At 43.9% G+C, this 25,867-nt stretch overlaps 2 protein-coding genes across 2 annotated transcripts in view; one reads left to right on the forward strand and one right to left on the reverse strand.

Moving 5' to 3' along the window:
- Positions 1 to 11,497: 11,497 nt before the first annotated feature.
- On the forward strand, positions 11,498 to 12,486 carry CLDN23 (claudin 23). Its single transcript, XM_036250232.1, has one exon. The coding sequence runs from the start codon at positions 11,581 to 11,583 to the stop codon at positions 12,460 to 12,462; it is 882 nt and encodes a 293-aa protein (XP_036106125.1). The 5' UTR covers positions 11,498 to 11,580; the 3' UTR covers positions 12,463 to 12,486.
- Positions 12,487 to 19,820: 7,334 nt separating this feature from the next.
- LOC118623029 (prolow-density lipoprotein receptor-related protein 1-like) overlaps positions 19,821 to 25,867 on the reverse strand; it is a 42,762-nt gene continuing 36,715 nt past the window's right edge. The window contains exons 30-33 of the mRNA XM_036250604.1: positions 24,276 to 24,512; positions 21,950 to 22,427; positions 20,335 to 20,529; positions 19,821 to 19,830 (exon numbers count right to left, since the gene is read on the reverse strand). Coding sequence (XP_036106497.1) covers positions 19,821 to 19,830; positions 20,335 to 20,529; positions 21,950 to 22,427; positions 24,276 to 24,512 — 920 coding nt within the window. The remainder of the gene's footprint in view (positions 19,831 to 20,334; positions 20,530 to 21,949; positions 22,428 to 24,275; positions 24,513 to 25,867) is intronic.

Raw genomic sequence — 25,867 nt, forward strand, 5'->3', positions numbered from 1 at the left:
GTAAAATCTCTATAATTTTTATATTAATTACATGCTGAAATGATATAATTTTGGATATGTTAACTTAAAATATAGTACTAATATTAACTTACTTTTTTTTTTATCTCTTTTTAATGCAGCTACTAGAACACTTTAAATTACTTTTCCATATATAAATAACTATATACAAACATAATTACATATATCTCAATTGGACAGCACTGTTCTAGATGCATTCTCCACTTTGGTTGTAAATATTCCTGAGATACTTTTATATTTCTATTCAAAGATAGTTGAACATACTGTTGATAGGTGGTTGCAGTAACAGCTCTGATTTGCCTCATCTATTTATTCCTGCCCTGGATAATCCCTCCCCACACTCACTGTGGGTGTGGTCATGCGGCATAGCTAATGTGAGCAGCAACAGGTGACGAGTGCTTGATATATTTTTTACACAGCAAAGTCCATCTGATGCAATACTTTCGGTTTTTAAGATAGAAATCATCCCGTATGTAAGGCTTGGTCATAATTCAATTTAATTATATGTAAATGTAAAACACATTGCTAAAGTCTCTAAGCCTCCTACAAGTGGATTTTAAACTAGCCAAAAGTGTCACCTGTATGTCCTTTCTCACCAGTGTCTTCTCTTTTACCTGCCTTATCACGCAGTTCGAGCTTCACGTACCTCACAGGTTTCTCTCAAGAAACTTCCTCTCCTAACCGTTCAGAGATAAGCACTCGTGCTCCCCTGAGCTAAGCTTTATTGCCCCTACACTAAGTAACTTCCCATAGCTGATGTGACCAAGGAGTGGCATAGCCAGGACTTCTGCGTCCTGTCATTGCTTCTCCCCCCAGGGGTCTGGCAGCTGGTGAAGCCCCTGAGCCAGCCCCTCCCAGTGGCTCAGAGGTGCTGGGGGGCGGGGGACGGGGGGGACACATTCTTCCAGTGAATACCATCCCATCCGGGACTTGAGAAGCGCTCGCAGCCAAAGTACATCATGAGTAGGATTGTTCACGAACTGCACGCTAATAAAATCAGTTGTCCAAAATAATTAAAACGTTTAAATAAAAAATGACCTGTGGCTGATAATAGTGTAGGGTATAGACTAGCCATTCTTCTAGGTTTTTAAAGAGATTCCAATTACAGTGTGTTCACTCCTCATTCTTCATCGTCTTTCTTGTTATACCAACTGTACTTCATATTCTCTTAACAAAGTTTTTTTCCAATTTGGACTTTTACATTCAAATTGTCCAAAATATCAGAACATTCTACTTTCAGAAATGCCCCATTGTATTTTCAATGACTGAGAAAAGGTATTTATTTATTTATTTATTTATTTATTTATTTATTATTATTTCCAAGATATTTTTTATTGATTTTTTTTTAGAGAAAAAAGGAAGGGAGAAAGAGATAGAAACACCAGCCAGGCTATTATTATTATTTTTAATCCTCACCCAAGGATATATTTTTTATTGATTTTTTTAAGAGAGAAACACCAATGTGAGAGAGAAACATCGATTCATTGCCTCCTGCATGAGCCCTGACCAGGGCCGAGGATCAAACCTGCAATCCAGGTATGTGTCCTTGACTGGGAATTGAACCTGTGATCCTCTGGTGTGTGGGCCAGTGCTCTAACCACTGAGCAATGCTGGCCAGGGTGAGAAAAACTATTTTAATTAACTTTAGACTTTGGCATCAAAAGTGGCCACAACCAACTTCTAAGATTTTTATATACCTCCTTCTGCAATACTAACTTGATTTTGTTGTTGTTGTGGTTGTTGTTGTTGTTGTACGTGCCCCTAGCGGGAAGTGAACCTGGGACTCTGGTCTGCAGGCGGACACTCCAACCGCTGAGCCAAACTGGCCGGGGCCTAACTTGATTTTTAAAGTGTCCAGGTTTTCAGCACTTGAATTTGACTTACAGAATGAACAACTCAGGTCTGAAGACAAATGGAGCAAGAGCTGAGAGTCCAGGTTCTCGCTCACGCTCCATGCCCTACGTTGGCTTATGGAATGGACACACTTGCTCCAACGTCACCACAATGTATGTTGGCTCTTCATTCACGTCCTACAGCTGCAGAAGACTAGATATACTAAATATTGCCTTTTTTTTTTGTACAGATAGAGAGGGAGGGAGAGAGAGGGAGGGAGGGAGAGCGAGACACATCGACGTGAAGGGACACATCGAGTGGCTGCCACCCGCACGACCAACCAGGGCCGGGGACGAACTGCAACCAAAGTACGTGCCCTTAGCGGGAACCGAACCCGGGTCTCTCCGGACCGCAGGCCGACGCTCTAACCGCTGAGCCAAACCGGCCAGGGCCTAAATATTGCCTTTTATTTCAAGTCACTACCACATCGTCAGTGTGAACACACTGCTCTCCACTATTCTCTTAGACTTATAGGTTCCCATTTTTATGACAAATTTTGAAAACACTAAATAAAGAGTATAATGAGGTTTAAAGTCAGTATCACTCAAATATATTAATATTAATAAAAAACGAATTCCAAGTGCCTACTCTGTTACATATTTTATAAAGGCTATCTCATTCATCCTTACAGCAGTCCTATTGCGTGAAAACCAGCTGCTCCATTTTACATTTGAAGAGAAAAGCTAAGATTCTGAGAGTCCCACCTTCCAAAGGCAAACAGTGCGAGGCCGAGCCCGGTTTACACTCAGGTCTGGTCCGTGTCAAAGCTGCCACCAATGTCACTTCCACTTTCCAAACCTCTGAATTCACATCGGGAAAATAAAGTTCATGTTCTCCTGGTCCTACCAGCCCCAACATTTGTTTATTTGGACACACCATGGTAGCTGTGCGCAGGTCTGCATTGTTGGGTATTGTCCAGGTCTCTCTGATGTGCAACAGGTTCAGGGACTGAAGTCGTTAACATTATGTGTTGCTATTCATCCAGGTGAACTGAAAGACTGATAAAATGCCTGACCGATGGCATCAAACCTCATAAACAACTGACAGGTTTTGCAAGTGTAACAGGTTCTGTTTTGAACACAAGATGGAGGGGGAGAATGTCAAATGGATGAGAAAATGATCTTTCTCAACAGCTTATGCTTAGAAATTTCTCTATTTTATGATGTTCATTTTCTAACTACTAGACTAAACACATCTCACACCAATCATAAGGTGAATAATTTGCATTTTTGTATGTTTCCATAGGAAGTGCTTATGAAATGACTAGGTGAATGATGGATAACTGTTGTATTCCTCATATTATCGTTGTTTCAGTGAAATTCATCCCACTTCTGTTTATTGTTATGAAACACAACTGGGAATAGAAGAAGGCAGGACAAAACACTTCCTAGCTCAGCTCTGCACCATTTTCTGCTCTTAGCAATGAATGGCAGAGAACCAACATGTCCTGCAACAGTCCAGGCAATGGGGATTGTTTTGCTCTGAAAACAGAGAAAGATATACTACGTTTTAAATATGTTTTTATTGATTTCATAGAGAGGAATGGAGAGGAGAGAGACAAAAAAACATTGATGAGGAAAAACATAGACTGCCTGCCTCCTACTCACCCCCTACTGGGGGGATTGAGCCTGCAACCTGGACATGTGCCCTGATCACGAATAGACCTCCTGGTGCATGGGATGACACCGAACCAAATGAGCCACATCAGCTGGGTGAGATAACTATTTTTTTTTTTAATCCTCACCCAAAGATTTTTTTTTTTCATTCATCTTCAGATAGAGTGGAGGGGACGGAGAGGGAGGGAGGGAGGAGGAGGAGGAGGAGAGAGAGAGAGAGAGAGGGAGAGAGAGAGAGAGAGAAGCATCAATGTGAGAGAGACACATTGACTGATCGCCTCCCACAGGTCCCTGACCAGGGCCAGGGATAAACCGCAACCAAAGTATGTGCCCTTGGCCGGAATCGAACCTCAGACTCTTTGGTCCACAAGCCAACGCTCTAACCACTGAGCAAAATCAGCCAGGGCGAGATACTATTTTTAATACTCTGTCTCATTCCCAAGTCCAGAGACTCTGATACCATTGTAATTAGCTAGTTATTAATAAGAGGAAAGGAGCAAAAGGAAGGCCAGACATTATAGGCATGGCATTTGGGCAGTTTCAACAGGAAGCTGCAATTTCACACTTCCCAGGGAACCACAGGCCTATTCCCTGCAAAACACTGGGGGAAGGAGTCCAACAAGGGGGCATGCACAGTGAAGTTAGAGTGACATAGAGAAGGTTCTTGCCTGTCAGTCAAACCTGGAAACCCAGATCATTGGCCAGAGGAGGCAGGGCCACTGCAAGCCTGTGAAAATTTGAAAATACCTAATTCCCTAAACAAAGAAGCGCTCTCTCTCTCTCTCTCTCTCAGCTTGTGGCTCTCTTGGCTCTCTGGTTCTGTAGGCTTTGCTCCTGCCCACGTTTCCTCCATAGCCATGTGGCCATGTGGACCCCACATGCAATGACTGATGGACTGCAACTAGAAACACAATTTTAGCTGGCCTGATGCTGGACTGGACACTGCTCCAACACGGAGCAAAAACTCTGAACACTGGCTCTGATTCTAGCTCTGCTGAAGCCACAGCTATACTTCTTTCTTCGGGGGATGAAGGGAAATGGGACCTTGGAAACTCAGGGGTGTAATTCCACAGATATAAAGCTTTCTACAGTATCTCATCTTCCCATGTGAGTCTCAGAAAATTCCTTTTCTTGGGTATTGCAAAAAGCCCTCTACCACAAGCAACAGGTGGGAATGAGGATCTCTCCCCACAGATAACAGATCCATCAATCAAAATAACTCCCTGTTAAACTTATTCTATGGATGAAGTACAAGTTCCCTTTAAAGCCACCATAGCTCTATCTTTAAGCTAAAATATCCCCTTTAATTAATTTAAACTTTCTAATTGGAGGTTATTGGCTAGCAGTATACAATTTCCGCCTGTGTTACAAGATTCTATGCATCTTTCTCTCGTGTATTCAGAATTCATGTAGCGTAACATTACAAACATTAGGACATTTATAGAATTCTTATCTACTTAGCAACCACAGGAAAGTGTATTCAGAGTTCCAGGAAGAAAAAGAGAAAATGTGATTCTTAATATTTCTAACTATACAGCACTCAACATGATTATGAATGTGATATTTTTAAAGACGACCTTCAGAAAGAAAAAAAAGATATAAAAATGAGAAAGTGGGTTTTATTGTTATCCTGTTTATCAGTCTGCAACATATTTGCAAATATTTCTTGAAGTTTAAAGTCAATGCTTAACATGAAATTTGAGGCTCATGACTGATTTAAATGTTGAATTTTGCCCTTGTTTTTTATAATTATGTAAAGAGTATTTTTGTATCATGCATACACATGAAAAATACTTGAAAATATAGAAAAATACTGCCCAATTTTCTTCCTGGAATATATCCACATTATTTATAATGCATGTATTTCTGTGAATGACTTGATGTTACATCAAAATAGAATTCAGTTCTTCTACATTTCACATAAGACTAGGCCTAGTTAGGCCCTGGCCAGGTAGCTCAGTGTGTTGGAGTGCCATCCCTATATGCTAAGGTTTCAGGTTCGATTCCCGGTCAGGATACATACAAGAAGCAACCAATGAAAGCATAAGTAAGTGGAACAACAAATCTCTCTCTCTCCCCGCCCCCCTTCCTCTCTCTCTCCCTCGATCAATAGAAATAAATTCTCTACAGGCTTGAAGGTTTGGACATTTCTTACATCAATAACAGAAAGACCTGGTATAGGGACTCTGGGGACTTCTAATCACAGCACACTGACCTGGGCCCCTCTTTGCCCGCTGAAGTTGGTGACGTGATTTCCAAGACAAAGTCGCTGCAGAAGACTGGGATTTGTACTAGGTGGTATCTGAGACCCAGCCTTTGCAGGCTAACAGGGGACCCAGCATTAGTCCCTTTAGAATTAGTCACTGGGAATACACCAAGGTTTCAGGTTCTATCTGTAGTCAGGGCACATACCAGAAGCAACCAATGGATGCATAAATAAGTGGAACAAATCTCTCTGTCTCTCTCTCTCTGTTTCTCTCTCTCTCTTTCTCCCTCTCTAAAATTTAAAAAAAAATTTTTTTAATTTTTATTTTCAGTATAGAACTAATCCCTGGGAGCCCATTATTCATCAGAAAGCCTGGGGCACAGTAAACAGATTCTTGTCTCACCCTAGAACCCCTCTTCAGAAAAGAAAGCTATCACAGAGCTTGGGGATCGGCTTACACAGACAGGTACTCGTCTCAGCAATAATTCATTCCTGCCACACTATGATTCATGCTTTGTTTACCACTCAGCCTTACTGTGAACTCGGAAAGAGCCAGGGTTCAGATCAGATGCTTGCTAAGCTCAATCATGTCTTTCTTTCATTACCAGAAAAGTTACCCTCATCAGCTTACACTTCATTGTAAATATCTGGACCTATCCCATTCGCTCATTATTTTCTTCGCTGAGGAAAAACAAATTTTCAGACACAGTTGTTGACTGAGATGCATGTTACAATCTATTTTGGCCAGGCTGTGAGAGAATTCTGTGGATACTACGTGAATGAATACAGGGCAGAAAGGGATAAAATTGATTTATTGAGTGGGCCAGGAATAAAGATTGATTTCAGGGCAAAACAGAACAGACGAACCTGATGTGTGCCACAGAGAGTTTACAGTCGAACTAGAAAACTAGATGATTCGAGTAAGGAACTGTGGCAAGTATTACAACAGAAGAGGGAGTCATGAAAGTACACAATGCAAAAGTGAACATCTGTCTGAAGGATGCCTTGGGGTTGGGAAGTCGCCGGCAGGACTCTGGGAAAAGAAAACAGCATATGCAAGGATCTAGAGGCAAAGGGAGCGCAACACTATGAAAAAAATGAGAAAAAAATCTGGGTTTCCTGGGTTATGGGGTGAGAAGATGGTACTGGGGAGGGGAAGGGAGGGGGCAGTGCATGTGCAAGGTCTTGAAAGGACTAATGCAGGTGTAAGATTTTATTTCAACTTGACGGCATCTGCTCTGAAGGCCTGTGTGGGTACCAGGAAGGGAGAGAGAAAGCCTGGGTGAAGGAAACCAGGTAGGAGTCAGCTTAAAGAGACAGGTAAAAGGATGATTTGGGCTTACTTAGAGGTAACAGGGAAGACAGAGAAGTGGATGGCTGGAGAGATTTAGGAGGCAGAATACATAGGATTCCTTACTCCTCACAGGTAAATGATATGCCGGCTTCATTCGCTCCACAGAGAAATCTAGGTGTGAAGGAAATTATTTTTGGAAGAGGATTCAGAGCCCGTAAAGTCTTTATAAAATCTCTCTGCTGTTCTAAACAACTATCATTTAGGTTCTAAAGTAGAGACAAACGGTAAAGTACATTCAAAGCATAAATGTTCTCTCAGAGCTGAGGGGGATTCCAATTTTTCTGGCCACACTGACTCAGTGTCCATGTGTCCCTGAGCCTAAGAATCCCCTGGGCAGTCCCCACCAGTGGGAATCTGCATTCACTCAAGGTGATTATCCCAGATCTTTATGTTCACACAAGCTGGGGAGTTGATAGGCCATGGGGGACATGCTATCTATACTGTGTGACGCCAGTTATGCAAAATTCTAGAAAATACCAACTAATCTATAGTGACAGAAAGCTGCCGGGGAATAGCAGTGGCAGGAGAGACGAGAGGAGAGATTGCCAAGGCCAGCAGGAAACTCTTGTGGGTAATGAATATGTTTATTAGTTTGATTATGGTGATGGTTCCACAGGTGTTTTAATATGTCAAAACAGCAACATTAATATGTGCAGTATTGTATGTCAATTATACTTTATCTGTGTGCAGCTTTTTGGGTTAAAGAAAATAACTACAGGCCTAACATGGTGTCACTTGTGTTAAAAACCCATAAGAACAAACCAAGAGCCCTGGCCAGTTTGGCTCAGCGGTTAGAGTGTCAGCCTGCAGACCAGAGAGTCCCGGGTTCGGTTCCTGCTAAGGACACGTACCTTGGTTGCAGTTTGTACCTGGCCCCGGTTGGGGTCATGTGAGTGGCAGCCACTCGATGTGTCTCTCTCACATTGATGTCCCCTCCCCACCAAAAGAACAAACCAAGATTTTTTTCTTTTCATTTTTAATTTTCTTTCTTTCTTTCTTTCTTTTTTTATATGTTGTTGTTATCAAACCTAGATTTAATATCTAATCTAATTGCAGTTTCAACCTCTCTCAGAAACATAATCTTAATCAACCAGTAGGGCATTTTTTGGTCAAGCACCAGTAAGGTAATCTGTCATGTGGGCCTCCCCACAACCCATAGAAAAAAGATGCAGTTTCTCTCCCTCCCAAGTAAAGGTGTCCTGGCTCAAAAACAACCCTTTCTTTTCTTTCCCAAATAACTCCCTCACCCCACCCATCTTCCTATAAAAACCTTCTTAGTAAAACCCCTGCCTTGCCCCGAGGGAAGGTGACTTTACCTGAAATAATACTCTCTTTTAACTTCTTAGTCCACCTTCTTTCTGCCTATAAACACCTTCCATTTCTACAACCCCTCAGAGGCCCTTTCCAATTGCTAAATGGGATGCTGCCCAATTAATGGATTGCTTAATAAATCCATTAAGATCTTCAGATTTACTCCACTGAACTTTGTTTTTTAGTAAGAGTACAGATGAAAACTAATGTACTCATTTATATCATATTACCCATGCATCTGCTATGGAAAACAGTAGGCTATTTATTCAAAAAATTAAAAATTGAATACCATATGCTCCAGCAATTACACTTCTGGAAAATTGAAAGCAGGAATTTCAAGAGATATTAGTACACTCATGTTCATAGCAGGGCTATTTGCACTAGCCAAAAGGTGGAAGCAAAGTATGCATCAAAGGATGACTGGATAAACAAAATGTGGTATATACCTACAATGGAATATCACTCAGCCTTAAAAGGACGGAACTTCTGACACATGCTACAACATAGATGAACCTTGAAGACATTATGCTAAGTGAAATAAGCTAGTCATAAATACTGTATGATCACACTCACATGAAGTATCCAGAGTACTCAAATTCACAGAGACTGAAATTAGAATGTTGGTGGCCAAGGGCTTTGGGGGTAAGAGGGGTGGTGATGGAAGTGGGGAGATAGATGGGTAGTGTTTCAGTTTGGAAAGATGAAAAATTCTGTAGATAGATGGTGGTGATGGTAGTGATACCGTTGTAATTAGCTGGTTATTAATAATAAAAAGGGAGTGAAAAGAGAGGCCAGACATTATAGCATGGTCATTTGGGCAGCTTCACCAGGAAGTTGCAGTTTCACACTCCCCAGGGAACCACAGGTCCCTTCCCTGCAGAGCACTGGGGGAAGGAACCAGACAAAGGGGAAGGTAGGTGCATGCGCAGTGAAGTTGGGGTGACATATGGAAGGTACTTACCTGTCAATCTAGCCTGGGGAACCAGGGAGGAAGTGGAGCCAATGCAAACCGGCAAAAAATTGGGAATACGTAATCCTCTAGGTAGGAAGGTGCTCTCCCTCTGGCTCTCTGTTTCCTTTGGCTTTGCTCCTGCCCTTGTTCCTTCCACAGCCATGTGGCCCTGTGGACCCCACACATAATGGACTAATGGACTGCGTGGGGAACACAAACTAAACTAATCTGGTGCTGGATTAGACCGTGCAGACATGGAATGGAAACTGGCCAATAGCTTTAATTCTAGCCCTACTGAAGTCACAGCTATACTTCTTCCATTGAGGGACAGATGGAAATGGAAACTTGGAAACTCAGGGTTGTAATTCCACAGAAATAAAGCTTTCTGCAATATCTCATCCTCCTGTGCAGGTCTCAGAAGTTTATTTTTCTCTGGATATCGCAAGAAGCCCACTCCCATCAGCAACCAACCAGGTGGGACCAGGAGAGCACCCCACCGATAACAGTAGCACAATAATATGAATCTACTTAATGCTAATGAGCTAGACACTTAAAAATGGCTAAGAAGGCAAATTCTATGTTATGCCCATTTTACCACAATTTTTTAAATTAAGAAATTTTCCAAAAAAGAAAGGTAGTAATTCTTATTGTCTACCCTAAAATGTTCCAAATTAGCTGTACACCTGAAACTAATACAAAATAACATTGAATGCAAACTACAATTAAAAATTTAAAAAAATTAAATGTTCAAAAAATAAATAAATAAAAATAAAATGTTCAGAATTATTTCAAACCAAAGCTCAATTAACTTGGATTTTTAGAAAGTTTTCATTTTAACTAATTATAAAAATAATATACTTCCACTTTAAGAAACATGGACTATGAGGGAAATATCGTTAAAAGAGAATTTTTAGAAAAATTTAAAATTATGACACAATATAAAATGAATGCTTGTCAAAATTTTTATCTCACTCATTAATAATGGAACCAGTATGATATTACAATTAGTTCAAAAAAGAATGCAAATAACGCACATATATAGGCAAACAGGCGTGCTAAAATAAATTTAGAAATCAATGCCAAACTTGTCAGTTTACATTCTACTGATAAACTCATTTGTATTTCTTTGGACAAAAATCAGGTTGGAGGACTACAGGTTTTCTACAATTTAGAGTTATAAGATGGCTCAAAAATAATATGCCACAGGACCCTATATAGTTAGATAAATCTGAAAAGTGTGGTAGACGGGACACCCAGTAACACCTCTCCTTTTTGTGTGCACTTCGACATGTTTCACAAGGCTGAAAAATAAAGTAACTCCTCGTCCCAGAAACACATTCACTTTGATCTTTTGAGTCTAACTTAATCTGGACTAGGAGCCTTTATTAAGCACACTGAACAGATTTATTAAACAAAGTGACCCAATATTCTGGGCACACTTCTCGACCGCGGTGCACAGCTGCCGTGCGCATCCAAGCAGGGAGGGAAGTGGAGGCGCGGCCCACTCAGCTGCGAGTGGCTGCAAATCAACTGCGTAAAACTTCACGGGACCACCGGGAGCGCGCTGGGAGTGGAGGGAGGAGAGGTTACCCCGCAGGGCCGCGCAGGGAGGGGAGGAAACCTTTGGCAACCGAGACAGATTAGGTGAGAAGCAGGTAAACTGCGCAGCAACTGAGCCAGGAGCAGCCGTCCCAGCTGCACCGCCTCCTTCCTTCCCCGCCCCGGGCCCGCGGAGCCTCCCGAGGAGCCAGGGGCGGGGCGACCTTTGCTCGGTCCGGGAGCAGACTGGCTGCGGACCAGGTGCTGCCGCTCCCCCGAGCCCCGAGGAGCCCGCCAGGGGCCGAGCCGCTTCCTGCTCGCCCCTCCCACCGGCGGGTTTGGCCTCGGCCGCCGTTTCTGGACGCCCGCTCCTCCGACCGCGGTTTCGGTCAGACCCGCCCGCGAGTGGTTTCGATTGGGGACAGTCGGCCGGTCGGAAGGCAGAGCGGCTGGGGCGCGAGGAGAGAACTGGGGACGAGCCATGGAGTGAGGACGGTCCCGCGTCGCAAACCGAGAGCGGCCCGAGACAGCCGGACGCAGGCCCCCGGCCCGCGGTGGCGCCCGCGCCGACTTCGGGGCCAGAACCTGGCGCTCCCCGGGCCCGTCGGGGCCTGAGATCGCGCCCGCCCGGGCGTCGGTGGAGAAGGCAGCAGGTGCGCCGTCCCGCGGGAGCGCAGCGCGACGCCTGGGGATGCGGACGCCGGTGGTGATGACGCTGGGCTTGGTGCTGGCGCCCTGCGGGCTGCTGCTGAACCTGACGAGCACGCTGGCGCCCGGCTGGCGGCTGGTGAAGGGCTTCCCCGACAAGCCGAAGGACGAGGTGCACTACCAGGGCCTGTGGGACATCTGCCGCGAGCAGAGCAGCCGCGAGCGCGAGTGCGGCCAGGAGGACAAGTTGCACTACTTGGAGGCTGAACTGGTGCTCGTGGCAAGGGGACTGATGGTCACGTCGCTGGCCGTCACCGCCCTCGGGCTGCTGTTGGCGTCGCTTGGCGTGCGCTGCTGGGAGGACGAACCCCGCTTCGCGCTCTCCGGTGCCTCGGGCTTGGTGCTCTTCGCCGCGGGCCTCCTCAGCCTCATCCCCGTCTCCTGGTACAATCACTTCCTGGAGGATCGCGCCGCCCTGCCCTTCCCGGACGAGAAACTCGTCGTGGTGGAGGTCGCTTACAGCCTGGTGCTGGGCTATCTGGGCAGCTGCCTGCTGCTGTTGGGCGGCTTCTCGCTGGCGCTCAGCTTTGCGCCCTGGTGCGCGGAGTGCTGTCGCCGCCGCCGCAAAGCGTCCTCCAGCAGCGCTCGGCGCCCCAGCATCAGCACCGTGTACGTCGACTGGCCGCAGCCTGCGCTCACACCCGCCATCAAGTACTACAGCAACGGCCAGCACCGGCCGCGGCCCGCCGAGGTGGGCCCCGCTGCCAAGCCCAAAGTGGGCTTCCCCATGCCGCGGCCACCACCCAAGACCTACACCAACTCGGTGGACGTGCTCGACGGGGAGACGGTGTCCGACTCCCAGGGCTCCTCCTCGCGGAGCACCCGGCCCTACCACAGCTCCCTGCCCTGCGACTCGGATTTGTAGACGGGACCCCCATCCCCACCCCAGCTTGGAGGACTCGCCCTACCATCGTCCAATTTTGAACTTGAAGGTTGCCTTGCCACTGGAAACCCCTGGCTGGGAGTTGGACCCCTGGGCACTGTTCCTGGTTCTGTAAATGGTTTGGAGGGCCATCTTCCTTTCCTGCGACCAAACTAGACTCCTTGGACGATTAGTTCAGGTTGGATTTGGTTTTCTTTTTATAGAGTTTAGTTTTTCTCTCCAGAGGGATCAGGGTCCTCTTATAGAGTGACAGGTTTTTCATACTTTTAGCTGAAGGAAACATTGTGACTTTGCATCGTGTTGACCAGGGACAATAACAACAAAAAGTCAAAATCAGCAAATAGAAGCTCAAAAATGAGTTTACACCTTGAAACAATATTCTGAAATGACGATGAACTTTTCAAAAACATCAACATAATTAAATAGTATTCATTTCTGCTGGATCGTTCATTTTCCTGCAAACTCTCAAGACCGATATATTTCTGGCTATGTGTGAATGAGGATCTTAAAAATAAATGTGGAGCCATGTAATACCAGCAGCTTTAGTGGCTTTTATGGAATGAAATGACCTGATTAACTCATTTAACTCATCATGTATAAGTAGCATTAATCTTTTTTTATCACTTATTTTTGGTATGAAAGTTGAGGTCACACCACAGTTTCTCTTCTAGGAGCCAGAGAAGAATGAGAAGACTAATGCTATACTGTTTTGTTCCTCGGCTACCTCACCCTAGACATAGAAGACCATAGGTTAAATATTTGGTACAAAATGGAACTTATTGATCCTATTAGGTTAAAGTATGTGACTTTATGTATCTCTCATTTATAAATAAAATCTGAAAGTAAGATTTTCAGTATGCCCACAGAAGCTTGTTGTCTCCAGTGCAAGCTTCAGGAGTTGAAGCCTCCATTGCTAACACTTTCCTGGACGCCTAGGCACAGTTCCTGAAATCTAGCGCTCAAATCTTCACACGTCTTAGTATAAGATTACTAAAAGATGCCAACAGGCCCCACTTAAATTTCTGACTGTGTTATTTTCAGGTTCATGCTATTTTCTGTCTATTGTTGGAAAAACTAAACACTGACTTCCACATGAAGTGAGACTAGAAATCTGTTCCTCAGGTAACAGTGATGCCTAAAGTCACAGGTAGGCAGCGATGGGTTCATAAGCAGGACTACATTTCCAGTAGGGCCGGCTGTAATCCCAAATGATTGATTTCAAGGTGCCTTTCACTGAGCAGAATCTCACCTGTGAGACCTGCCCGGTAGCCAGTTCAGGGGTGGGACCCATCAGTTCAGTGAGCATGATAACGGGACCCGTGGAACTGACCGAAGCAGCGCGTGGAGCCCCAGAGCAGCGCCGGAAGGGGTAATACCGATGCACTGCCTTTGCCAGTCTGTACCGAATGCCCTGTTTCCATCTTTTTTCTGACCCAACTTTAAAGTGCAGGCATATCACTTGGGGATCTTTTTCAAATGCAAATTCAGGAGGTCTGGAGTGAGGCCTGAAACTGATTTCCTAAGATCTCCCAGGAGATGCCAAGGCTGATGGTTCCGGCCGCCACTTGGGGCTGCCAGACTTTCACTGGGCCTGCGCCTCACTCAGATTTCAGTCCGGCAGCAGCACATAACCAGACCTTTGAGAGCTTGCCCTCTTGCTGAGTTAAGGGCTGTCCACCCGGGAACCGAGCCAGAATGGAGAAAAGGCAACAGTTTTTTTTCAGCTAACGCCTCAAAAAGGGGCTGGGCACCTGAGAAATCAGGATCTCGCAGGTAACACAAAGACATTGCATTTCTGGCAGGTACCAAACTCACTGAATTTTTTTCTTCATCCTAGTTCTGTACGTTTCTAGGGAAGCTTCGATGAAAACAAAGAACTGGTGTTTTGTATGTTTTTAGTTTTCCTTCCTCCCCAATTATTATCCACTGGCTTATCTTCAAACTACTTCCTCTCATGATTAAGATTTACTGGCAGAACAGCTTAATTTTGGCCCTACCAACAGAAATAAAACCAAAACTCCCTTTGAAAACAACATACTTCTTTTCGCTCCCAAAAACTATTCAAGCTGGCACAGAATGAGGCTCCGGCATCAGGCCTGATCTGGGTGGGCCGGAGGGTCACTCTGCCACAGCGGCACAAATGGATGAGCTTGAGACTCAAGGTGCTGGAGGAGGCCAGCACCTCAGGAGTTGCTGCTGGGGGTGAAAACTCACCCTGAACTTAATAACAACTAAGGAGCTAGCAATCTCACCTCAGTGAAGACAATGATGGGAAATAGCACGGCTGCCTTGACTTTATCACATGCCATCACAACTCATTTCAATAATCCTAATTACATTCAAAGCACGTTCTCATTTAGTGGGTGAAATCTTTCCAGATTGCTCAAGCTATGCCTGGAGGAGTCGGTGGAAGTAGAGCAGACGCAGCATTAGCGCAGTGCCCGCCGCACCTGTTCGCCAGCCCGGCTGCGCGCCCTCACTAAAGAGGGCCAGGTGTTCAGCACATGCTGTCCAGCCCCTGTGGAGGCTGTGGGAGGTGCTGCCCAAGATGCTTCAGCCACCACCCTCTTTAGGTACTAGATCGCTCATCTAGTGAGTTTTGGGGCACCTGTCATTTTGTCAGCGCCTCGGTGACACCTTGGAAAACAAAACACTTCCAGGCCCTGACTTTGTGGAACTCACAGTCTAGTGTGAGAGATGAGTACAAGGAAAATGAATAATAAGCCAGGGTCCAGGGCTGGAGAAAAGGGTGGTAGTTTAGGGGAGGTGATCAGGAGGTGATACTCAAGAGAAATTAAAGAGGGAGAGAGGATGCTCTGCCTGTGCAGTAGCCCTCCTCTGTCTCACGGCTGCACTAATAAACTTGCTTTCCCTTTAAACTCTAAAAATAAAGAAAGAGGGAGAGGGGAGCATTCCAGGCAGAGAGACAGCAAACGCCAGTGTCCCATGAAAATAGGTAGGCATAGCGGCTTGGCTCCAGCACCTCTTGCTTCTGCCCCAGAACAGAGTGGTGAGGACAGGGAGAAGCTGGGGACCTCCTGTGGTCTTTTGTCAGGCTAATAGCTTCTCCAGGAGGGAAGACACTCTGGAACACATTTAATCTGTTTAATGGCATGTTTTCAGAATCAAACAGAAACAATGCTGGTAAGGAACGTTCTCCCCTGCCAATGTGTAGACAGCCCCACAGTGCAGCCGGTGGAGAAAAGAATTTGAATCTCAGAGGCTCGCCACACATCCCCAGATGCTAGGAAAGGTTAACAACCAGGATCCCTGGCACCCACAACACACCTCCCCACCCCAAATCTCCACTCCGACCTTCCTAACATGAAGGTCTGCCATTCATCTCTTCAAAACCCTCAGGATCTTTCTTATGTATCATCCACTCTTAGCTTCAGTTCCATTCAGATTTGGCCACAGCCCAGGTTCTCGCCATCATTACTGTCTCTCGCCCATTCCCCAACTACTGTGCCCCATCAGCTTAGAGGAGTCATATCTGAACATATCATATACATGTTCAATGTGTGTTTTTCTCGGTGTATTTTCCCATTTTACCTCTAAACTGAGAATAAGGGTGTGGTTGGTTTCTATTTATTTTTGTGATCCCAGACTGGGAACTAATACTTCCTTAGTGCCTATTAGCAACTGAATAAGTTAAAGTTTCCTCTAAAAGCTGCTTCTGTACCCAGAGTCTTCCTCACCATATACACCAATTGTCACGTACAGAAGAAGCAGTTTGTGGCCGCAGGCCACTGGCCCCAAACCCATGGCAGAGGCACTGATGCCCCTGGGGACCGCACAGGAGCGACTGAATCGGGTTCCGCCCTCTGAGTGGCTGCTATTTGAGGGTCGCTGACAGGAAAGGCCGAGGGAAACTGAACAAGTAACTACAGGTTTTCTAGAGCTTGAGTGACATGTTTCCTAGTGAGACGGGCTAGAAAGCCAGGACGAGTGGACCAGGGACACTGAGACAGGTGGTGAAATGGCCTAGCAGTTTCCAGCCATCTAGTAAATGGCACAATTCTATCTTCTCTACCCGAGGACACTTAGGAGTAAATGGTTTGCACTTCTCCTCCCTAACCAGATGAGAACTAGCTGAAAGCACTCTACTCAGGGGGAGCAGAAATCTGTTAGTGCCCTTTGCCAACCACACTCAAGGACAATTGAAGTTAAGGAAATAAATCTCATTGTGTCATATCCGCATAAAGCTGATGAATGTTCTGAGATCCTCCCTTAAGACCTCCCCTAAACCCCAGCCTTTAAAACCCTCAAAATGAATGACCCAGGTGTACTCCCCCGCCGAGGAGCATGCCCATGCCATGCCTTACCCCTCCCCCCCTGCTTCCCCCGCAGGTGTGCATCTCCTAAACTCTAAGGGTCCCCACAGACTTGCAACCAAGTGATCAATGGGCAACAGCCACCCATCCCAGGCTAACCCCCTGAACCTGTCTCCAAGACCCCCCTCTTCTCCGACTTCTCATTGAGCCAAAGCAGCCCTGCCTAGGCTCATTTATTTCTTATAACATTTTTTAAAAACCAAAGCATCCCCTCCTAGGTAGGCTCTCTCTTATTCCTTCTATCCTAGGCCCTTGTTTCACTGTCCCCAGCTTTAGTAACTGAACTCTCAAAATCACCTGGGCTAGTGTAAATCTTTCCTGCATGAAGTCAAGAACCCACACACCACAGGCTGGCGTGAGGCGGACCCCCTCCCAGCCAGGTGCCTGTCCTTGAGCACTAATTGCTCAAGCTCTTTCCTTGCTGAACTTGTCTTCTCTTCTGTACAACTGGGAAGACTGGATTGATGTTATCAGAGGGCCTGTCTGAATTTAATATTCTGAAAGTGAAGGTGGAGAATTTAGATGAGGCTAAGAGGAGAAACATGAAATTTGAATACTGAAGGGTGGGAAAACTGATTGATCTATAAAATTAGTAATTGGTCTGATAGCAACAAACTCCATGGTCTACTTCTAGCTTTCTCTGAATCTCACAAACCTACCTGTAGTTAAAGAACTAGGAACTTGGCCCACTCCTCCCGTCATCCACACGAGAGCTGTGATAATGAAACTCAAGTTTATTTTCTGCTATAGGTTTACTGCTCCATCTATTAGGTGGAGAGAAATGAAGAAATTAACACCTTATACAGAGATGATCACAAGGGAAGGCTCTTACAGTTGAAAACATGCCATTGCTCCAAATAGATAAGTTGACATATTACGACCAATTTAGGGGAAAGGGATGGTTAGAAATTAAGTATAAACTCTTAAGTATCCTTTTGTGAAATTAGGTCTTTCTGGTGAAAAGCTCATTTAAGTGTTTTGTAAATTCTTGAATAGGGTGTGTTAAACAGATTCAGGCAGGATGATACTTAGGCAGATATTCCTAAGAGACCAAAGACAGGAAGATATAAACAAGCAGCAGACGAGGAGAGGGGGCCATGCCTGACCTATCAGGAGATTTGGCTTCAGTAGCTTTCTTTTTCCGGGAACCGGGACTGCACAGGAGAAGGGTGGGGCTGGAAGAACATCTGTCAGAGCGCCTGCGATGTGGAAGTAGGCTGAGCTGTGAGGGATACAAAGCCTGGAAGTCCGGCAGAGCTCAGGGACTCAGGGGAACGAGGCAGCTGCTAAGCGTGTCCAGAGAAAGTGGTAATCCTGTTGTACGTCAGTCATGTGTGCCTTCAACTTCGATTCTTTTGTGTCATTTTTATGCACCTTCGCACACAGAGAGGCACAGCCTTACCAAGGGCAGATTTGGCAGTGAGGATGGCTCTTGGGAGCGGGTAGCAAGACGAACCTAAGATTCACCTGGTGGATGAGAAGGGTGGAGGGTACTGTGATGCTGAAATGGTTTCTCTCAAGGATAGCTGAGCCCCTGAGGCAACTTGATGCTGCTGCAGCATCTCTCAGCCTCCAGAGAAGCAGAACCCCCAGCGTTTGTCATTCAGGTCAAACTGGTTCCTACTTGGGAATTTTTATATTTGATTGCAAAGCACAGTTTATTTTATGTACTATACCCACAGCATTAAGTCTAGGACTTCCCTTCATGCTAGAAACAAGTGTAGAAGAAACTATATATGAATAGTCTAGACAAGACGCAAGAAAAGTCTTCCAAGTTTAGTTGTGTTTATTATAATTGGGACTCCTATTATCAGACTCAGGTACTATGCTAAGCATACAGGCATTTTCATATTTTCATTTGATGCTCAACTGGCCTGTTGTAGGTTCTGTTAATCCCATGTTTATTGTTGGGGAAACAGTTTCATGATTAAGAGATTTGCCAAAAGTTGCTACTATTGAATTTTAGACCATTCTCTGCGTTGTTACCTGTCTCCAGTCACAAAGCCAATGCCCCTGAATAAAGTAGATCCGGGAAGACAAGCAGAGGTGCATGCAGTCAGAGGGACTTTGGGATCTAGTAGCGTCTGTGTGTTTCCCCAGCAGGCGAGAGCTAGGTGAGAGGAGTCCTGGTCCACACCGATAACTCCGCAGCTTGCTGCCCACAGTATCCACACACTTTACTGCAAAGAAGTCAGATAAATCATTTATCCGAGTTTCTATATCTGTAAAGTAGTTCACTTGTACTTAGTCTTATTTATTTTAATATAATTTTATTGATTTTAGAGAGGAAGAGAGAGAGAGAGAAACATTGATGAGAGGGAAACATTGATCAGCTGCCTCCTGCAAGCCCCCTACTGGGGATCTAGCCACAACCTGGGCATGTGCCCTGATGGGGAATTGAACAGGTGACCTTTTGGTGCATGGGTCAATACTCAACCAACTGAGCCACACCAGCCAGGACCTGTACTTAATTTTACAATCATATGAAAGCACAAGAAAAATATTGATTTTATAAATTTTCAAAAAAAGTGAGTACTAACTTTGCAGCAAAATGTATCTGAGAGAGGGAGTGTTAGGGAACTAACCCTTGCGCATTTACTACACTGCAGAAACCTGACCTTTAACCTAGGAGGTAAAAATTCAATATAAATTATTCCCTTTCATAAGGTGGAGAAAAAGGTTCAGAGAGATTAACTGGCTCAAAGTTAGTGTCAGAGTCAAGATTCAAATCCAGAACTCCTGACTAGTTTTGAGCCAGCACTGGGATTAGAAAGTTTCTGCTGATAAACTATGACCTAAGTTACAACCTAAGTTAGATTGCACTGAAACCAAGTAACAAAACCAGATGACAACCTCCAATCTAAAAAGCAGTTATTTTAATCAGTTACCACTGACCAGAGACTGTTCCAGAAGTTAAAACAGTACACAATGAGATGTATAAACAGATTTTATTGAGATGTTTCAGCTCCTTTTTAATCTAATCAGATTAGTCAGTTTGCAAAGAGGTTAACAAATCCTGTAAGAAAAGAGAGTTCAAGATTGAGAATAGGCACTACATTAAAACAAAGTGAAAACACAGAGATGGTTGAGCTATACAGAAGTTAGAAGAGATCACAGGGAGGTATAAATTTTAGGAGTAACTCCAACTAACATCCCACAGCTCACCCCACAGTATGACTGAACTCCTTGTGGAAGTCCACCAAAAGCTCAATTTCTTGATTATTATCCCATGCATGTTTCACTTCAGTTTGAACAACTAAAGATTGAACAGATTCTAAAGACAAAATAGTTACTGACCATTCGTTTGATATACTAGTGCATCATTCTTTAGTTTGCACTAGAGATCAGCAACATCGGATCAGTTGCCTCCCGCATGCCCCCTACTGGGGATGTAGCCACAACCTGGGCATGTGCCCTGACGGGGAATCAACCAGTGACCTTTTGGTATGGGACAATGCCCAACCAACTGAGCCGCACCAGCCAGACCTGTACTTAGTTTTAGAATCATATGAAAGCATACAGATCTTTCACCCAGCTGGGATTTTTCAGAAGGGTCATTCTGAAACTGTCTCTCAAAAATCTGTTCAAAGACACTTCCAGGCATACCTGTTCATCATAGGCTTCATTAACAAAGGTCTCACTGTTCATTAGATTCTCTTCTTCTTGGTTATTTTCTTCACGGCTGGTCAAGTTTCTTGACGAGGCTGTACTATTTCTAGAAATCAAAGAAACAAAATCAAAAGAGTTGTTCCTTGAGGCAGAAGCTGGGTTGGCAAATGGTTAGAAAGGGTCAACTTGTCCCCAATCAAAGGTTTTGGTGGGTTTTTTTTAGGAATTATGCACTGTTTTAATTGTCTCTTTAAGAAAGCAAACGACCTAGAATGACAACACTTGAGTCAATTATTATTTGGTACTAGATATTCATTTAACTTCTGAAATGATACATTGTCTCTGTTGAGGGGAACCAGGTAATGGAATTCAATGAGTACTGAATCCAAGGACAGGTAAGTGGCAACTGGACATAGGTAAGTGGCAAGTTAATGTAGTAAAAACAAAAAACGAAAAGTGAGGTGACAATCAGAACCCCAAGGGCAGCATCTCAGTCATCTTAATATTAACCAGTTAGCTACTACCTAACCAGTGTTACCTTGGGCAAAGACATGGCACTTCCTCTGGCCTTTTCTCCAGTCTGTAAACTGAAGTCTGGACAGAGATGTAACTTTTACAGCTTCTGTCATCTCTATATTTCTTGACACACAGGCTGTTGAATGTCTGCTTACCTAATCAGTTTCTTTGGTTACTGTATCTTCCTACTCTAAATCATCATTTTGTTATTCTCATTTACTTCTTCAATCCAGTGACTCTCTTGTTCTTTGGAAAAACATTGCTTTCGCTTTAAATCTTTCCTTGGTTTCTTTATTTCACCTGTTATGGGATGAGTGGTGTCCCTTTCAGATTCATATGTCAAAGTCATAAACCCCATTATCTTAGAATGCAATTGCTTTTGGAAAGAGGTTCTTTAAAGAGGTAATTATGTTAAAAGGAGGTCATCTGTTTGGTCCCTGATCTAATATGACTGATGTCCTTATAAGAAGAGGCGATTAGGACACAGACGTGCGCAGAGAGAAGACCATGGAAGACACAGAGAAGTCTGCATCTACAATTCAAGGAGAAACCAACCCTCAGCCTCAGAAGAAACCATCTCCACTGACACATTGATTTCAAACTTCCAGCCTCCATGACTGTGGGAAAATAAATTTCTGTTGTTTAAGATACCCAGTCTAAGGTATTTGTTGTAGCAGCCTGAGCAAACTAATATACCTCTCCTAACAAATTTTTTCTTCCAATCACTGGTACTAACTGCCTCACTGGTGGGGAATATCCTCTTTTCATCCGAGATTGTGCCACTGACAATTGTTGGGGCAGACTTATCTGCCCCGGGTATCACTAAAAGAAGTGGTCCCAATTTGTTATTTTTCCAGGACATCTAACAGGTGAGGCTGCTTCATCACCTCAAGCCTTTCTCGGTGGACAAATTTCTAGAGTGGACTCAGACCTCCAACCCCATTCATCTTATTTTATAAGCAACTTCTTTGGAATAAAACTATCCCATGAAGACATTAAGAGATGCTCACCTTTTTAGTTCATGTTCTTTTCTGAAATACACAAATGCTCCCAGAACTACCAGAACAACTGGCAAGGTGATGGTTATGCTGAGGGCGATGTAGCCAGGGGCCGGTCCATGCACGGCCTCTTCACAGAACTCTCCACCATATTCCATCTGACAGCTGCATTTCCTCAGCTCCCCTTCCACTGTGCAGATTCCCTTCCCGTTACAGAAATCACTGCTACAGGGCAGATGTTCTGCCCTCTGTGAGTCCTTGGGCTGAACAGGCTTCTCTGTTTCCTTGGTTTCTGATGGCTTGCTTTCTCTATCAGGAATTGGAGGGATCAGTGTTTTTCTGACAGGATAATTCATCTCTTCTGGACCCAGAGATCTGGTCTTGGTGGGCTTGGTAGCCTGGAGAGGTTGGGCTGCATTAGGAATCACCCTTTTTCCAGCCTTTAACTTTTCAGGTATTGGTGTTGAATGAGTTTTATCTGGATAGGTACCTACAAAAACAGTAGCTATGAGTGTGGATATATACGCATATGTATCAGTTAAAAACTGTTTCAGAAGAATAAGAATTCTAACGAACTTAACAAGGTAAGGTTGAATTTATGAAATCATACATCACTACCATTACTTTTGACCAAAGAAAAAACTATTAAAAAATTTTAAAAACTGCATGTCTTAAAACATTTAAAATGTTTGGTTTCAGGACCAGTCTATCGACAATACCAATCTACTTTTTGATGATGGTGTGTATAGGTTTAGCCAAGGCAGCGTCCCTCAGTTGCAATGGTTTATTCTATAAGGATTAGTGTGGTAGATCTAAATAGTAAATATATAGGCTAGAAAGGTCTTTTTAAAATATAAGTTTATCTATACATAGTTAAAACTTTTTTGAGTCCAAGTAAACCGTAGGTTTTAGCAAGATCTACAAGTTGCAAGTATTGAACCCGATTTGGTGGTGGTGGCCGGGGGTGGGGGTGGGGGCAGGGGCGGGGGGGCAGGCATTAGGCAGGGAGTAGGCACCAGGATACTTCTAACCATAGAGGAATCTGAAGTTTGTGGGTAAAGCACTTCGGCATATTCTCTGTTATTGTTGGCACAAGTGTTACTCTTTATGTGAACACTAAAGAGCAAACTATAGGAAGAGAAGACAACAGTATTAGCAATAACACTACTTTCCTCTGTCGTAAGCTGGTTCACAGGAGTGGTCCCACTCCTGGCAGCCCAAGGTCCCTCATGATAACGTCTATCCAGAGGAAGCCAGTCTAACTTTATGCAGCCAGTACCGTCCCTTCCAAACAAGCTATGTAAAAGGGTGAAATCATTACTAAGGAGCAGAATTAACTCTTGGGCCTAGGTCATCAGGAACTGGACAGCAAGGCAAGGTATGTTAGGTTTCTGGTTTAGCTTTAAAACCAGGTGATGAAGGTGATCATTGTCTCACTCATTGACATCCCTCTCCTCTTGAGTCACTGCCAACACAGGACTTTCAACAAAACCACCCTCATTTGCAAAACCATAGAATCAACTCTGGGAAAATCCATCATCTTTCCTAGTTAAGATAAAGTGATTCCGGGTAATAATTTGTCTTCCAGCCAGTCAGGTTTTAGCAGATGGGAATTTAAATTGAGAAGTCAATGAGAACTCTTCCCTGTAAGATTCATTTTCCAAATCTTTTTCTTTACTACTTATGGCCAGTTTCAGTACCAAGCCCACTGCCTCTTGAATTCTATCGCTTATAGGACTTGGATATCACTGCAGCTGGAGCTACAGAATTAGAGGCTGGTGGTTAAAAGCAGGATTAGATATCAGTTGGCTGGCTGTGAAAACACCTTTCCATGAAGGCACCTTTGGTACAGTATTTCTATAACAGCCGTCTACAGTTAGCATTTATACACCTTCTACTAACATGACAGCTTCATACACATCCTCTTGTATTCACAACACCTGTGAGGTAGAAAGTGCCACTTTCACATTAAAAGGGGAAACCAAAACAGGTTAAATAGTTTGCCTAACCTACTTCCCCTGGGCTATGCTTACCAAGTGATCAAAATGGACTGAGTCAAATCTAGGTTAAATGAATGTTCTTTCAGACAAATGCAAACAGTCTAGCCCTTTAGAGCTTACTATTACATTGCCTGTTCTAAAATCAAATCAGGGGGCACGTTAGCTTTCCACAAGGGGTCCACGTAACCTATATTCAATTACCCCATTAGATGTTGCCTATTGTTCAGTTTAAAGAATACACAGTGATAATGAGGTAATAATTTACTGAGGAATTAGATAGTACTAAAAGTAAGCCATTTATGGTGAAGAACAGTGGGTCCTGGTCAGGAGTTACTCACAGCCCATTTCATCAGATGCATCCAAACAGTCAGCACGACCATCACACACTTGCTCCGTGGAAATGCACTTCTGACCATCCTTGCAGGATTGTGACGGCACAGAACACCGGACAGCTTCAATACATCTGTTTGTGTCAGCCAAGTAGTAGCCACTGGAACATTTACAAGTCTGTCCTTCAGGGTTTGGTAAACAAATGTGGCTACATCCTCCATTGTCTTTTGAGCAACTGTTACTACCTGTGGGTCCCCACCCCCCAAAATATATTGATTTATATTTTTTTCACAAGAGTCTTCTGCAAATGTTTTGCAAATAGACTATCAGAGTTATAGGACTCAGATATTTTTTCCCAGAGAAGACAGTGCTTCAAATTAATTTCTTTTAGTCAATTGGGTACCAAGTGATTGGGGAGTCTTCTTCATGGATAAGGATGGCTTTAGAATCCCAAGAGTTCAGACAAGGGGTGGGCTTAAGAAAAATGGAGGTGAACTCCTGCTCATTTAAGACTCCACTGTGAGTTCTTTTCTCCTCTCACACCACACACCAACCTCAGAACTAGAAGAGTCTTATAGATAAAGCTCTCTTTAGATGAAAAGTTGGGGGCTGTGGTCTCTATGATCCCTCTAAGAGTCATAGAGAACGGACTGGTGGTTGCTAGAGGGTGTGGGGGAAATGGGAAGGGAGAATAGTCCGATCAAGTCAGCCATTTACAGCTTCCCATAGTTCTCCAAACCTTGTATCTTAAGATTTAACTTCTAGTGAGGTTTTACCTTTTAAGATATTCCAGGAATTGTGGAATGGGTATGCATGTAGTATAGATAAAACCTACTTTAAGGATGACAGAGACCCTCTTTCTGGTTCTCAGAATTAAGCAACAGATGATCATCATTTTGTGATGTGACCATTTACAACACTAAAGAATTCTAAAAAGGTTCTCCCCACAAGCCCAAGACATTAGGAGCTTGAGCATGACTAATATCAGTTATAAAGTTTGGCTTTCAAAAACAAAGCAATGGGGCAGCATTCTCTTAAGACTAATATGTATACTCAATCATACATAGTGGTAGCAGGTATGATTAACTGTCTGAGCTCACATTGTTGGGATTAATCTCTACTAGGAACAGATTTCTTCTATTACTACTTCGACCAACTCTGTCATTATCCTCCCCAAACATTCAGGTAGGCACTCCATTTTTGTCTATAGGAAAGGTGAAGAAAAACATCTGAGCACCACCCCCACTTGATATTTCAAGAATTAGTTGACATAACAAGTAGATACAAGTGACAACGAGTAGAATTAAGACTCGCTCCACTTTGGAACTAAAAGGAGATTTTGATTATATCACAGTTGTAATTTAACTACAATAATTGAATTGAAAATAGAACTCAAGTCTACCAAACTCTAGTTCAATACACTTACCACTACTATGTCTCCTAGATAAGTAACAGAACTAGTTATATACCATAACCAGACTGTATATACCTGCATAAAGACAAGAGAACTGTGCAGATCTATAGGAATTTGCCAGAGAAATATTGTCATGGCAAATACTGAAATATTTCAAGGAGACAATGTAGGATGGAACATCCCCTG

This window comes from Molossus molossus, unplaced genomic scaffold (genome assembly GCF_014108415.1).
Source record: "Molossus molossus isolate mMolMol1 unplaced genomic scaffold, mMolMol1.p scaffold_m16_p_9, whole genome shotgun sequence".
NCBI lineage: Eukaryota > Metazoa > Chordata > Mammalia > Chiroptera > Molossidae > Molossus > Molossus molossus.

Excerpts from the sequence above, each read along its gene's own strand:
- CLDN23 (XM_036250232.1), top strand. The coding sequence starts at position 11,581 with ATGCGGACGCCGGTGGTGATGACGCTGGGCTTGGTGCTGGCGCCCTGC.